Below are 14,200 nucleotides of genomic sequence, written 5' to 3' on the forward strand. Positions count from 1 at the left end.
AAGCTACATGCAGCTGTCAAACACTGTGGTGGGTGACATGCCTCTTCTTTAATCCCCTATACCTTTTTTATTTCTTCAACAAACAAGTACGTTTTACAAAAGCAGCCTAGCGCCACTTAATTCCTGCTAATGATACATCCGACAATTGCAAGTTTACTCCAACATGCCACCTCCAACATCACCCACAGCCAGCTAGCCACCTACGACCCCAGCGCAAAATCGATAACCTGCAGCTTCCTATCCGGATACGACCCGGACTGCCTGAAGAACACAGAGAGTATATTCTGGTCCTTCAACCTCGCCTTGTCGAACAGCGGCTCCGTACTAAATCCTGTTCCTGTCCACAGGAGCTTCCAGTCCTTGAACGACCCCGCGACCGTCGATGCGTAGATGTACACCTCTGTGTTTGTGTTGGATGGGATCAGCGCAATGAGCTCGCCGCTGTTGGCGATTGCCAGCTTGCCGCGGAGGCCGGTGGCGGTGGGAGCACCGAGGCCGCTGATGGAGAGGGCATTGCGGGTCCAGATGCCTAGGGGTGTGTTAGTAGGGTGACCAACGGTGTGGGGGGGAAAGTGTGTGTGTATGGGGGGGGGGGGGAGGCATGGCTTACCAGTAGCGCTCCGCCAATAATGGTACCACAAATAGGTGCCGCTCGTCGTCTCCCTATTCAACACATGGAACCTCCCGGCTGCATCCGCAATCTGCCCCTCCTGGTTCAAGATCCCACTCCCTTGCGGGATCGTGTACACAATGCTTCCGCTCGTCGTGGGTCCAATGGCCGTGCCGGCGCTCATGCTCGCAATTGTGGTCCCGGCGTTGTTCTTCCACGTAAGCCCCTTATCGTCGGAGTAGGCATAGCCAAGGTCGTGGTTTGTCACAACGTCGGGTGTCTCGCGCCAGGTCCAGGAGGCTTGGAGGCGGCCCGAAAGGTAGTCGATGCCGTTGATGTAGGCGTTGTTATCGCTGCCTTGGAGGTAGCGACCGACTTGGGACCAGCTGTGCGTGCTGGAGCTGTAGAGGTAGATGTAGGAGTCGCCGGAGCCGGAGCTGTGGGTGGTTAGTGTTTTGTGGATTGAGAGGGGATGGGGGCAAACTTACGCGCCAATTCGGAGCTCGAAGAAGAGGTCGTTGTCGACTCGCTCGAAGCGCGGGTATGTGACGGGTGTCCAGATGCCGGTTGCGCCGGGGAGGGCGTTGAGGGTGCTGCCGAAGAGCGCGGTGGACCATGTGTAGGAGGCTGGGTTTGTTGCGACGCCCTGCTGCGAGACGCGGTAGTGGAGAGGGACGTCGTGATGGTCTATCCATGCCAGGGGGAGTCAGTATCTGAAGAATTGACATGAGGGAGAGAGGGAGGAATATACCATAGCTGAGATGGATGGTACCATCGCCGGTAGAGATGCCCAGCGAGATCGTATTATGCCCATCAATAGTGGTCTGCACATAGTCCTTAAAGACAATGAACTCCCACGCCGCAACAGGATTAATCTTGCGTCGGCCAAGCGTCACCAGGTTCTGTGCATATGTGCCTGATGTATTATAGAACGCTGCGTACTGCCTGTGTGTGTTCATTTCAAACATCAGCTTTTTTTCCAGTCCCAGCGATCATTGACAATGCACGGACCATCCATTATACGACGTGATCGCACTCGTCTGAAAGCTCCCGCCATTGAGGCGCGCACTGCCCTCGACATCAACCCCCAGCGTCGTTGTTGTCGCGCTTGTGATTGACAGCCCAAAGACCACTGAGGCTGCTGCGGTCAGCAGCCAGAGGAGTGTATGGAAATTAGCCTGCATAGCTTGCTTGTGCCGTCGTCTTTTGCAAAAACTATTCGAGCAAGCTGCTTGATCTTCGCTTTTCAATGGGGTGTGGGCTGCTTCTTATATACGGAGCTTAACTAGCAAGCAATATATCCCACCCAGCAGGCATCGGCGGGCAAACCGGCAGATAGCACTCGGCGTACGGACTAATAATGTCCGCCAACATCTCGTGTTGTGTTTTTTTGTTGTTTATAACCCGGTATTTAGTCGTAATCATCTCCTGGGTTCGTGAGTTCGTGGGTTCCTGGAATGGACGGACGAGCAGCGGAAAAATCCCCGGAGCAAGGCGCGGCGTGGCAGTAGGCTAATGTTTGGTCTGTGTGGGGAAGGATAATGCGGGGTGGGTGTGAGGAGGGTGGAGTTTAATCTAGACTTTTGTATGTGCATGCAGAGGGCAGATATATACCCCTGCATGGAGGGATGTGATGTGCGTGGGTGTGCCGATCACTACGGCAACTCTTGGAGAGATTGATCACGGCAGCGGCTGCTCGGATTCCGCACGCTGCCTGCCTTTCCCCCGGCTTTCGGTGCCAGGGCCCGAAGCAGTGTGCTTGTGGAACCCAACATGTGCAGTGGGCGGTGACTGTAGGGAACAGGGCAGAGTGCTCTACTGACTCGTGCTCGCCAGATGCAGTCTAACTGAGAATGCTTCGATTTCCTGGAGGCTCTACCCTATTGCCCTAAATATAAAATGAGGGGTGGATGATGGATAGACGGATCCAGTGGGTGCCACAACTCGGGTGGGATCCTTCACCGATCCCAACCATATAGCCGTTGCAAGTTATAACGTGCTTAGCAAAGTGCCGAGTGAGCATTTGTGATGGTAGGTAAATATTAATTATAGTTCCCAAAAATACAGCCCGCGCGCTCTAACTACATGAATGGCCTAAAACATAACAATAGTAATAATAATGATAATGAAAAGACCATAAGATTGCAAAAGACAGCCGATTTCGGGAACATGAGTCTGGGGAGGAGTAGTGTAGATACTGCAATATCACTCGACAAAATAACAGTGCCCCGCAAACCATTTCACCTCCCAAAGTTTCCATTTCTATTCTCGTTACACTTGAATATTCCCCCCTGCTTCCTTTAAAATAATCCCGTTTACACTCAAACATACTCCATCAGTACTCGCCCAATGCTGCCAGTTCTTGCTTAACCTGGTCCTCCGTCTTGATCTTCTTTAGTTGTGTATCCTCGAGCTTCTCTCCGCTGGCCAGTCTCGCTTTCAGGTCCTCGATAGCTCTCAACTTCTTATTCAGGCCTCTGAGTTTTTTCTCATTACTTGAGGGAGTATCCGGCGCTTCTGGTTTAGGAGACTCACTCTTAGGTGGAATCTCCACTACTTGCGGCGGAGCCAATGTCTCGGCTCCGGATCTCGACGGGTGCTGCGAGTGCGTGTTGCGATCGCTCTTGCTCTTAGTCCTCTTGAGCCCGTCTTGATCCCGGTCCCTGTTGTTGCGACTCTTGCTCCGGGGGTGGGGGCTGCGGTTGTCCCTGCGGGTCTGGTGCTCGCGCCCATCACGACCTTGGCGCTCGTTGTTGTTACCGTTCGCGGGGCCAGAAGGGGCTCCGGGAACCCCAGGGGCGCCTTGCTGCTGTTGTTGCTCGAGCTTCGCCTTTTTAGCAGCCTCCCGCTTCTTCTTGTTTTTCAGTGCAGTCTTGCTAAGGTTATCCTCATCAGCGCCAGTGCCAGTTCCGGCCAATGACACGCCACCACCTGGAGCTGCTCCAGGAACAAACTTCTCAGCTGGCGCAGCGCCCGGGACTTCCCGCCTCTTCCCTCTTCCAAAACCGTTAGCGGGTCCGGAGCCGCCGCCATTGGCATAGATATGCGCCGCGCCGCCCTCATCTTCACGTTTGAAGTGGAGTGGGGTTGCCGTATTACGGGCATGCGGTGGGCGATAAGCACCAGTTGGCTTCTTTGGAGCGGTAGTAGCAACGTGCGCGGCTGCTGATGGGTGCGGAGCCGGAGCAGCTGGGAGTGGGTTAGGCAGCGGGTGAGCAGAAGCGGCCTGGGGACGCCAAAAGACGTTGTAAAGCTCATCGATTTCACTGGAGTACATCAGTTCTCCAGTATAATGCCAAATCTTGACACCATTATCAACCCTCAACCTCGGGCTAGTAGTGGCAGTTAGGATGTGCCTTCCATCCGGACTCCATTCGCAAACACTAGCGTTAGAGGCCTCGATCGTGCAGATCTTCCTCATTCCAGCTTGCCTGTCGTAGATATCCATCGATCCGTTCAAATTCCCGAAACCGGCAACAAGAACAAACCTGGCGTGGGGGGAAAAGAGGATAGTGTTTCTTGGTCCCGGGGCAAGCTGATGGACGGCCTTGGCGCGAAGATCGAAAATAGTCGTCTTAGCAGGCATGAATCCATAAACCACACCAAATTCCTTGGAATCAGCCGACCAAGCGACATCATGGATAGGCCCTTCTTTATCTATAATGAAGTCCTGTATTAGTAGCGAACCCTATCACGGAGTTGAGGAGTTTATGCATACCAAGAGAAACGCGGCAGTCGTAATTACCAGCCACGGTAATCAGGTAAAGGTTAGTCTCCCCATAGTAACTTTTCCCAGTCTTATCTGCGTCAGTCTGCGCAAAAATAAGAACGCTGGTTCCCGTCGCATTCCACTTCAGTTGAATCCTGTCCGCCTTGAAAAAGCTCTTTTGGCACAAAATAGCATTCCATTGAGGAACCTCATAAACTCTAACCTGAGCTGGGTTTCCCTTTTATAATAACAAAGTCAGCGCTTCTAGTCCGCCTCAAGGAATTAGAAACCAATCACCTTTCGTTCCGGGATAAAAACAGCGACAGAATAGTTCTTCCCAGGACTCAGCGCAAAGTCCATGACCCCCTCGACGCGAAGATGGCCCCAAACAGTGGCCATGTTATTGGCCTCGAAAAATTGGACCTCATTGGTGACGACCCTTGCGCAGTACTTCTCATCATGAGTGTACTGAAGGTTCCATCCTGACTGAGACTTCTGGACGAAAGCTATAACATGCTCTGCAGTTGCTGTTTTCCAGACTTTAAGGTTCTTTGTTGCGTTACCATCTTCCTGTTTGGCTTCGGGGGTGTTAGTAGCCGGACAAACGGAGACTTTAAATCAACTGAAGCAACATACTAGGCCTTTCCCATGTAATAATATAACTTCCGTGAGGAGAGAACCCAATTTCATGTACATTCTGAGCTGGAAGAGTGCTGATCACCTCCCCGGTATCCGGGTTGGATATTTTAACACTGTTAGGTATGAGTCAGCATGAAGCCTGAAACGAGATATCCGCAAGATTCGCGTAGGAGGACTCGGTTTGGAACAGGGAATTCGTACTCTTCATTGCATGCCCAGGCGAAATATTTGCCATTTGGACTGTATACACAGCATCTGTTGTTGGTCTCTGGTCTGTAGTGGCACGCGAAGAGTCAGTTTAGGGCGTTGACGACAAATTTTAGGTAGAGTAGTTCTCTACGCAAGATTGGGGGAAATATCACTTATTAAATCCAGGCTGCGGCGAATATTCGGGATATGCTTCAGTCAAGCCGATAGTCTTCTGTGACCGGACTGGAGGGGTAAAGTCAGCTCGAAGATTCCATCAATCATGATTCCATCCCATCATCGCCACGAATACCCGGAATCCGACCATGATGTTAAATCGCTGTAGGTCTTATCTTCAGAAGTTATAGATTCCGGTTGATTCGCTTTTCATTGATATTTAAAGTGAGGGCCTCGGATTAGTTGACTTACAAGCAAACTGGGTCTGTACTGTGGTGGCTGCCATGGTGACCCTCGCAAGTGAATGGGAGAGTTAAATTTCGGAATCTAGCGGATAGAACTTTTTGTATATTCTATTCACTTTTCCTTCGTTTCGATTCTTTAAAATTGTATAGATTTTGTGGTTAAGTTATGTCGATTTTTTGCTTTTTTTTCTTACTCGGAAGTTCGATCTGTTTCAAGGGTGGGTACCCGGGAACTCGTCTAGAACAACGGGCGAATTATGAGAAAATTAACCAGACTTGGGTATTGAAAAGAGTGAGCAACCTTGCAAGAAACCGAAAAGGCAAAAAACTGGCAAAATGTGCAAAGCTTGAACACCGGAAGTCTCGAGGAGTAGTTAAACCACCGAGAACAGGGGCGGGACAAGAAGAACCGAAACGAAGAGGCCGAGGGGAGGATCGCGAGGCGATGGTGGGAAGGTTGAGGAAACTGAGACTCGGGGGAGGGAGGAGAAGAGAAGGAGAAAGAAGGTTAAGAAAGGAACACGACGACAAGCTAAAACAGAGGACGCCCCCCCAGACTGAGAAAAAGCATGCTTGTGTGCGTCGCTGCAACGAACGAAGGGGTCGCAAGCAGCAGCACCACCAAAATCAGCCGGTAAAACTTCCTTGTTGGGGAAGGCGGGACAGCTTGAACCACGAAGGACCACACCCAAGTAGAATTTCTGCAACCGCTGGCACAGCTTATGGACAAGTGGGGCGAAGTGAAAAAGTAAAAAAAGACAAAGCCTCTCTCTCTCTTACAAAAGTTACATACAATCTTACCTTTAATTTCCAACATCAAGTCAGCACGTATTGATTCTACAAGGACCTGACTTCATCTTAGCAGGGGGGCGATTGCAGTCGTTAGTGGGGGAGAGCTCGAATCCTCAGAAGAGTTTGGATTCACCTGTCAACGGGCTCTCAGCGGGGCTCCACGCTTGAATTCGGGATTTATCAGGGTTCTTCCGTCGATCAATGCAGTCTCAAATTAACGATCTTGACCTCGCAACACAAGACAATCCATGCATTCTCTCGCACGGAACATGCAGCTTTTAAAAATCCGATCTGATTACGATAATCGTTTGACATGTTTACGTGGTGTTTGTTTCAAACATCAGCCTGAAAGAGAAAGACCATTTCCTTGATTGTTTTTTCCCTTCAACGGCGACTAGAAATAATCCGATAGAAATTCGAGGTAGCTACAATACCTAGCTCATACGTGTCCAAAATCAGATGTATGTAGCTGGCAATTTCTGCTCCCTGTCTTTGCAACTCCAACCAGCACAGCCATCCTGCTTTCTATTCGAACCCCAATTGAATTGCCTTTTTCTTCGCACTGCGGGCCTCGAGCTATCTATTTCTACTAAACAAGCACTCGGCACGCAGCCGTTTTAGTTGAAAGAAATACCGAGCCGTGCCAATCTCCCGCACGCCATTGTGTTAAATAGCACGTGAAAATTACACATATATGTATCTGCATTAATTACTACCTGTGAGGAAGTAAAGGATCCAGGGGACAGAATATACCAAAGTATCTTCTGTAGCTGGCGAGGCTGCAATTTCGAATTGGCTGCTCAAGCTCCACCGGTCCTGAATCTTATCTTGCATCAAGATCCGAAATCAAGATAAATATTTCATACCGGACCAAGAAGTCTTGGAAGAGCACAAGATCTAAGATCGAAGAGCCAAGAGTTGTTTATGAAGGTACACAACGTCGGCCACGTTTGGTGGGCCTGACTAGGAACATTGGACCGTGCACTGGCATGGCAATCCTGGTCATTTCTAATCAACGCGGTATATATTCTACACTCATGGTAGACTCGCACATACATGGAATACCTTGATGCATGCGCACCCTCATCAAGAAAGGGGTTCGATATTACACCCGAGTGATAAAGAGGAAGCGCAGGCCTACATGGGATCATTTCTATAATCAACCGAGGAATAATTAACACAAATCCCAAATATGCAAAAGTCTGATCAAGCATGCAATTACTAGCAAAACGTTGGATAAGTTTGGAAATATTAATATGCGTGCCGCAGGTGTCCTAGTACTGATTTATTTTTTTATTTATTTTTTATAGATGGAGATATCGTCTCATATCTTACACTGACATCAAAAGCGCCCTGTAATGTACTCTTTCCTCATAACATTCTTCCTGAATCGCCATACTCCAGCGCCCATCCCGCCTGCACCCTCCACTGCGCCAGTATTAATCCATGGTGCATCCTCGTGGAACGCACCAACCATGTCCCATACCGGCAGCTCACCTCTTCCTCTCACAAGGACTACTTTCAAGCCGTCCTCCTCCCACCTCGCAATATCCCTTTCTCTAATACTCGTCAAGAGTTGCAAACATCCATTTTCCACGTCAACAGCACGGATCAATGCCAGTCCAGCCGCAAAACTACTTTCCGGCACCGGTGTCTCTGCAATCCATGGTAGCCCCGACCCTGGCGCGGTGACAGTTTGTGGGAATGCATACTCCTCTATGAGCACCACGCCCACCAGTGTGCCATCGACCGCAGTGATGAGTTCCTTAGGCGCCACATTCTCAGTCAACACCGCAATCCCATCAATGCCCGCCTCAGGGCCTGTGTATGGAACAACCCACGGCGCCATGCCCGTTAGCGGGGTGACAAAATCCCAATTTCCCTTCTCGGGACGATGATGCATATAGCACATGGTCTGTAGTAGTCTTAGATCTGCCGCCGTATACCTATTAGACGAAACCCCCGCAACACTCATCAACTCATGGATCGCCACATTCGGCGGGATTACCCCCAGGACAGGGTTGAAACGCTCTGAGGGGGTGGCGATATGCACTAGGTCTGATGCCTGTGAATTGTAGATGATTTCACTGAGTAACTCCAGGCCGAGGCCCTTTGTCCACCCAGCAGTATTGATGAGGAGAGGGGTTCGGGCGTCATCCCCGCTTGTGGCCGACTCTAGGTTCTCGCGGTAGGCGGCGATTAGATTTATAATACATGATATATAATGTGCTGGGTCATCCTTTGGCGAATTGTAACCTGTATAATGGGCCCGGACTACAGTATCTGGATTCGAATGCGTGAACTGTGGTCCGAAGACCGGTTCTGTAATACGGTGAAGAGAGACGAAGCCTTCGGCGGTGAATTCAGGTTGGCCGGGATCTACATCGAGGAAGGCGACTGAGGCACAAGTCGATGTGAGAAGCTTATTGATAAGGGCGCGGCAAAAGGTGGATTTCCCCGCGCCTTTGGAGCCGGTTATTATTATTGAAGGGGGAGAGGGTGTAGAGTGTGTTTCCGGGGCGTTTTTCTGGATGAGGGTATCATAGACGGAATTAAAACTAGGCGAGGTGTTTATTGTAGGGACGGGGTAGGTGGTGGAGAATAACTATTCTCGTTGTTAGTAGCTGCCAATGATTAAAAGCCGATAACCTTACTGGGAAAAATGATACTGTCTCCTCGGTCCCCTTGGGCTTGGTTCCTGCCGGGGTCCATATGCTCTTAAACAACGGAAATATTTTCCCGATATCTCTTAGTCCCGAGTTGAGGTCTGTAACTATAATCTCTGTATCAAATCGCTGATCCTTTCCCTCCGCCTTACCCTTTAAACTGTTACATTCGATAACTGGCAATGGTCCGGTTGAAGGCGCATATATGGTTTGGCGGCCTGATTCTTTTGTCAAGGTAGCTCCGTAGAGTGTTATGCTTCCTGTAACGACCTCGAGGACATATTCGCCGAGTACAACGAGCGTTTCGCCGGAGGTGAGGCGGAAGGTACCAGTAAGATTATCTTCAGACTGGATATAATTGTCGACGTTGGGAACAAAGGTTGAAATCTGAATCGGTTCTTTCTCTACGGGCCTATATCCCATCAATTGGTGAGTATTCATCCCCGCTATTATACCAAAGAGCTACTGACCCTTCATTCACCTCCACCATAACCTCAACATCATCCTCAAATCCTCTTGCAACCTCTGCAAGCTCGCCTACATCGACCATTTCCTCGTCTGCTACGTCGGTGCTCTTCCGCCCGCTTATTATGCGCGCAAGCGCCGAATCATCTAGGCTCGTGTTCCCATACTCCTGCGCCGTAGCCGGAGTGGCTGTCTGTGCTTGTAGCTTAAGCTTCTCCTCGATCTCGCGCCGCTTCGCTGCAATTTCCCCGTCCACACCTGCGCTCTGGGTCTCTGCTACTGCGGCTGTGGCCGTCTCTGCTGCGGGGCTTTTTGTTGTTGTTGCTGCTGTCGTCTTCTTCTTCTTGGGCTTCTCGGGGGTCTCTGCTGCTACTGCTACTGGCGCTGGGGCAGGTGGTTCTGGTGCAGCGGGCACAATTACGTCGCGTGACCGCAGCCTGCGCGCCGCAAGTGCGCTGATGGGCGCTGCTAATGTGGGGGTTTAATACATTGCTCCATGTCATGTTCGGGAACGATTGGACTGTTAGAGGTACCTTTTACTTCGTCTCTGCTGCGTTTCGGCATTTTTGGGGAGGTGGTGGTGGTGTTGGTGGAGGCTCTGGGGAACTTTTTTTCGGTAGGGATGCAGGAACATCGAGGATCTGATAAGATTATGCAGCTCCTGGGATCAACTCACGATGGATACATGTATCGACTGCCGGGAATAAACTAATGAAGATACATACAGCAGGCTTGAATCAACGCCCCAAAACCAGCGCAGTTCGAGCGTGAAGTTAAAGTTACTGCTAATAAAATGTCGGTGGCTTGCCAGTCAGTGTATCTCTTGGCATGACTTTATTTTGGGGAGATTGTTCCTGATATGGGAATTGGGGGAAGCTAGCCTTAGTACTAGCGAGAAACGAATACTACTAGCGAGAAACGAATACTACTAGCGCGGTATGTGAAAGATTAGATCTAGGCCAAGATCTAATCAATAGAGAAAATCCGCATTTGAACCTACATACTAAAGATGTCTCACATATCGTACCTCACCACTTTCTTATTTTTCATCAACCGTTTCTTTACTAAGTATCAGGGATAGGAGCGTTTCACAAAAGATAGGGACTTGAACTTTCTTTCTTTTCTTTCTTTTTCTTTTTCGATACATTACTATCTAAAACATGATCCTTCCCATCGTGCACACGGCAAACAAAAGACCTAGTAGTCTCCCTACCCTCCGTGCAAAGCACCCAACTTTCCGGCACCAATTTGAGTTGAGGTATAATCTCTTCCCAACCTACAAATCCCATATCTTGTGAAGGATTGTATGTTGGGGCTGTCGTCCCCGAATAAAGCACCGACTATACCCGGCAAAATTTCACGTCAGTAAAAGCTGCTCCTTAGACATAAAAGGAATTAAGGCTGTGTTTACATACTTGGTTCCTCCCGCTCCTCCTGACAACAAAACCTAGTGGCCTCTGCGGGCCCCGCACCCGGCAATCTTTTGGGGCTTTTGGGGAAGCTCAAATATCTTGCACTGTCTATGAGTTGCAATGTTAGCCATAATCTTATTATATGAAATCATCATTTAGGAGAATAGGGTTACCAATCACTGGCTTACCTACAAAGAAGCTATGAGTGGAGCGTGGGGTGGGCGGAGTATCCTATCGCGACCCAGAAAACAAGAACCACCCCGAGTCGCTAGATGATTCCGAAGGTGGTGTTGGCGTTCTAGCCTGAGGAGGGGTAGCGTACCCGGAGGAATCAAGCAGTGTTGCTTACAAGACTAGGAGGTGGAGGAGGTTGAAGCGGAGGAGGCGGAGGTTGAGGAGGTTGAGGTGAAGGAGGCAGAGGCAGAGATGCCACTGCGAGTTTCTCGCGAGAGGTCCATATCCCGTAGGGATGATGGCGAGGAGAGAGAATCAAGCATCGCTGCTTGCAAGACAACCGGGCCTCTCCTATGGTAGGGAGGAAAAGCGAGAACCATTCGGATGCCTTCTGGCGCCCCTCAACCCCCCGGAAAAGCTACGCCGTGCGATGATGGCTTAAAGACAACCAGGTCTCCCTTACAGGTATTTTGGGGTAGGCCTCCCCGATGGGGAGGTCCTGCCCATATCACGCCTTCCTCGGAACCCGAGAAACAAACACCTATGAGATAATTAGCATGAACGGTTTTGCAGTAATATTTAGATTCAAAACCAAGGGTGGCATACTTAGTAATACCTCCATTGCTACACCAGCCAAAGAAGATTTGGTTTTTCTGGAGCGGAGGCTAGGAGGAGAGGTGTGGTTGGGCGAGACCCAGAAGGAGAAAGGGGGAGGAGGAAAAGAAATCGCAGGAGGTCGAAGAGGAGGGGAGGAGGAGGAGGAGGAGGAGGAGGAGGAGGAGAAATGAGTCGAAGAGAGAGATGAAAAGGGAGCTGAAAGCCCTCCCGATTCAATCTCTCTAGTCTTCTTGATTTTGTTCCCGCTCTATTGACTCGCTCGATGCTGTCAATGAGAGCTCTTCAGACCACCGAGGATTGTAAGCCCCTCAATATCGTTCTTAAGAGGCATTAGAAATGTTTCAAAAAAAAAAAAGAGAGAAAGGATATTGATGCTCTCAAACTTACCTCAAAAGGCAGCACCAGACACCGAGATCGTGCGGCATGCCGGCAGGCAGCCCACCGGCACCGAGAATCGTCCAAGTTAGGACGCGGACCCCCTATGCTGCTGCAAATTCTTTCCAACAGCAGCAATAGGTCGAGGGCGCCGAGCCCCCCCCGATACCTTTCCTAAGAGATGTTAAAAATAGAAAAATGTTGATGCTCTTAAACTTACTTCTTAAAGCCCCACAGGACACCAAGGCTCATGGCAGTCCACCCCATCCGCCTTACGGAAAACCGTATGAAGCGTTCGAACGCCCCTCGATTATTGCTGCTGCATATTTTGCAGCAGTATTGTAGATCCAGGGAGTTGAGCTGATGCTCTTCTCCCTTTCTCTTGGGGATGAGGGGTGGTTTTTTTTTAAAAAAAAAAAGAAAAGAAAAAATAGGGGAGGGGTTAAGAAAGAAGAAGGATCGGTGGCGACCGGAGAGGAGAGAAGAGGCCTGATGAGACGGAGCTCGGGGAGGGAGGGAGGGAGGGAGGGAGGGAGGGAGGGAGGATCAGAGGCATAGGATCGAGAGGATCCCCCTCCCAGTCTTCCGATGACGCTGAGGTCAGTGGAGGACTTGATGTCATCCAAAGCTCTAGATCTTGATGTTCATCTCAAGCTTTTGATGTTATCTCAAGCTCTTGATGCCACTCAAAGCTCTTGAAGACTTTGGAGGCTATTTTGCGAGTATGGAGAGGGAAGAGGGGAAAGGAGGGGTCGGGGGCTCTATTTATGGCTCAGAGAAGGATGATGGAGTATTCAGTACACGGGCGTAGCTATAGAAAATGGGACAAGCTGGCGGAGGGGGGCAGAGACAGGGAGGGGAGGGGGACGTAATGGTTCATGCTCCTTTAGCTTCAGCTCGATGCGAGACCGCCGTGGGGATGGAATACATAAATATATATCCGGTATGTCTAGTCCTTCATCAATTCCAGCACTCGATACAGAAAAGACAATAGGAATTTTAATCTACTGAACAATGCATGTAGCTAGAAGTTAATAGATCTATTGTTTTCCACTCTTACCATTCCCATTATGAGTATCCCCTAATACGCCATGATAAAAAATCATGAGTACAATAAGCGACAAACACCCTTCCGTTCCGCACACCCCTACCAGCCCCTACTAGACAATACTAGAAGACAACAGGCCCACAGACGAGCCACCCCCTCGCCCATGCCAAAAGCTAGACCCCAACGGCAACCTTTACCCCACGCGGAAACCTATCATTCATGAAGCCATAGCCGTAGCCCCTCCTCTGCCACTCGTGAGCCATATAATCGCCGCATAGTCCGCCGAACCCCCCGCCATCGTGCCCACCACCTCCCCCCAAGCTGACCCACCGACAAATAATAAAAAAAATACTCAAGAACTCACCAAGTAAGTACTATCTACGTCTAATTATCTACCACCATCTTCCCCTCTCATTCCTCGTCCCCGCCAAAACCGCCGAGAGACGATCCACAAATTTACCGGTTACACAATCATTGACTTGTCGTCTGACGGCCTTGCTGGTGCGGTCGATCATTGACCTCAGGTACAGGTAGTGTGTGTGTGTGGTACCGCGGATGCAGGGGAAAGAGGTTCGACGCTAGTGCGGGAGTTGTGTGCACGGGTGAATTTGCGACGGCTGGGGTGGGTGGTACTGGGTGGGCTGCCTCACTGCTTTTGGACGGCGGGTTGTGTGGTTGGTTATCGAGAGTTATTAGTGGGCGAGTGATCGGGGGTGATGAGGAAGGAATGTCTGTCGCTGGTGATGATGGCATGATGGGTTTGGCGTAGATGCTTGGGTGCTTTGTTTTGTTTGGTGCTTCATCTATAATTCGGGTGGATAGTTCTGTAAATTGATTGACACGAGATCTTTTATTTAAAAGCTGCGTGCGCTCTATCACCGCAGACCCAACCAACTACACCGTTCTCACCCCCCCCCCCCCCCCAGGCACAGACAGACAGCTATATCTATCCGCACACCCAGACCCTAATCCTAATAGAACCGAAAGAAAAAAAAGCCAAAGACAAGAGAGCGAGAAAAAAAAAGAAATGGAAGGAAAGAAACCAACTAAACAAGCCACACCGCTCTATACACACACCACAAAT

At 50.0% G+C, this 14,200-nt stretch overlaps 3 protein-coding genes across 3 annotated transcripts; all 3 read right to left on the minus strand.

The window, feature by feature from the left end:
• Window positions 1-200: 200 nt before the first annotated feature.
• Window positions 201-1,794, minus strand: LAJ45_04346 (uncharacterized protein; the record flags this gene model as incomplete). Its single annotated transcript, XM_046113926.1, has 5 exons — window positions 201-529; window positions 611-1,047; window positions 1,099-1,297; window positions 1,362-1,555; window positions 1,622-1,794. The coding sequence occupies 5 exons, from the start codon at window positions 1,792-1,794 to the stop codon at window positions 201-203; spliced, it is 1,332 nt and encodes a 443-aa protein (XP_045973028.1).
• Window positions 1,795-3,079: 1,285 nt separating this feature from the next.
• LAJ45_04347 (uncharacterized protein) lies at window positions 3,080-5,607 on the minus strand (the record flags this gene model as incomplete). The annotated part of the gene is made up of 8 exons (XM_046113927.1): window positions 3,080-3,087; window positions 3,146-4,267; window positions 4,329-4,557; window positions 4,617-4,897; window positions 4,956-5,071; window positions 5,160-5,231; window positions 5,321-5,390; window positions 5,574-5,607. The coding sequence occupies 8 exons, from the start codon at window positions 5,605-5,607 to the stop codon at window positions 3,080-3,082; spliced, it is 1,932 nt and encodes a 643-aa protein (XP_045973029.1).
• A 2,093-nt stretch (window positions 5,608-7,700) lies between these two features.
• Window positions 7,701-10,053, minus strand: LAJ45_04348 (uncharacterized protein; the record flags this gene model as incomplete). Its single annotated transcript, XM_046113928.1, has 4 exons — window positions 7,701-8,963; window positions 9,013-9,436; window positions 9,495-9,957; window positions 10,023-10,053. The coding sequence occupies 4 exons, from the start codon at window positions 10,051-10,053 to the stop codon at window positions 7,701-7,703; spliced, it is 2,181 nt and encodes a 726-aa protein (XP_045973030.1).
• Between the last annotated feature and the right edge of the window lie 4,147 nt (window positions 10,054-14,200).

This window comes from Morchella importuna (assembly GCF_003444635.1).
Source record: "Morchella importuna strain M04M26 chromosome Unknown Morimp01GS010, whole genome shotgun sequence".
NCBI classification, from domain to species: Eukaryota; Fungi; Ascomycota; class Pezizomycetes; order Pezizales; family Morchellaceae; genus Morchella; species Morchella importuna.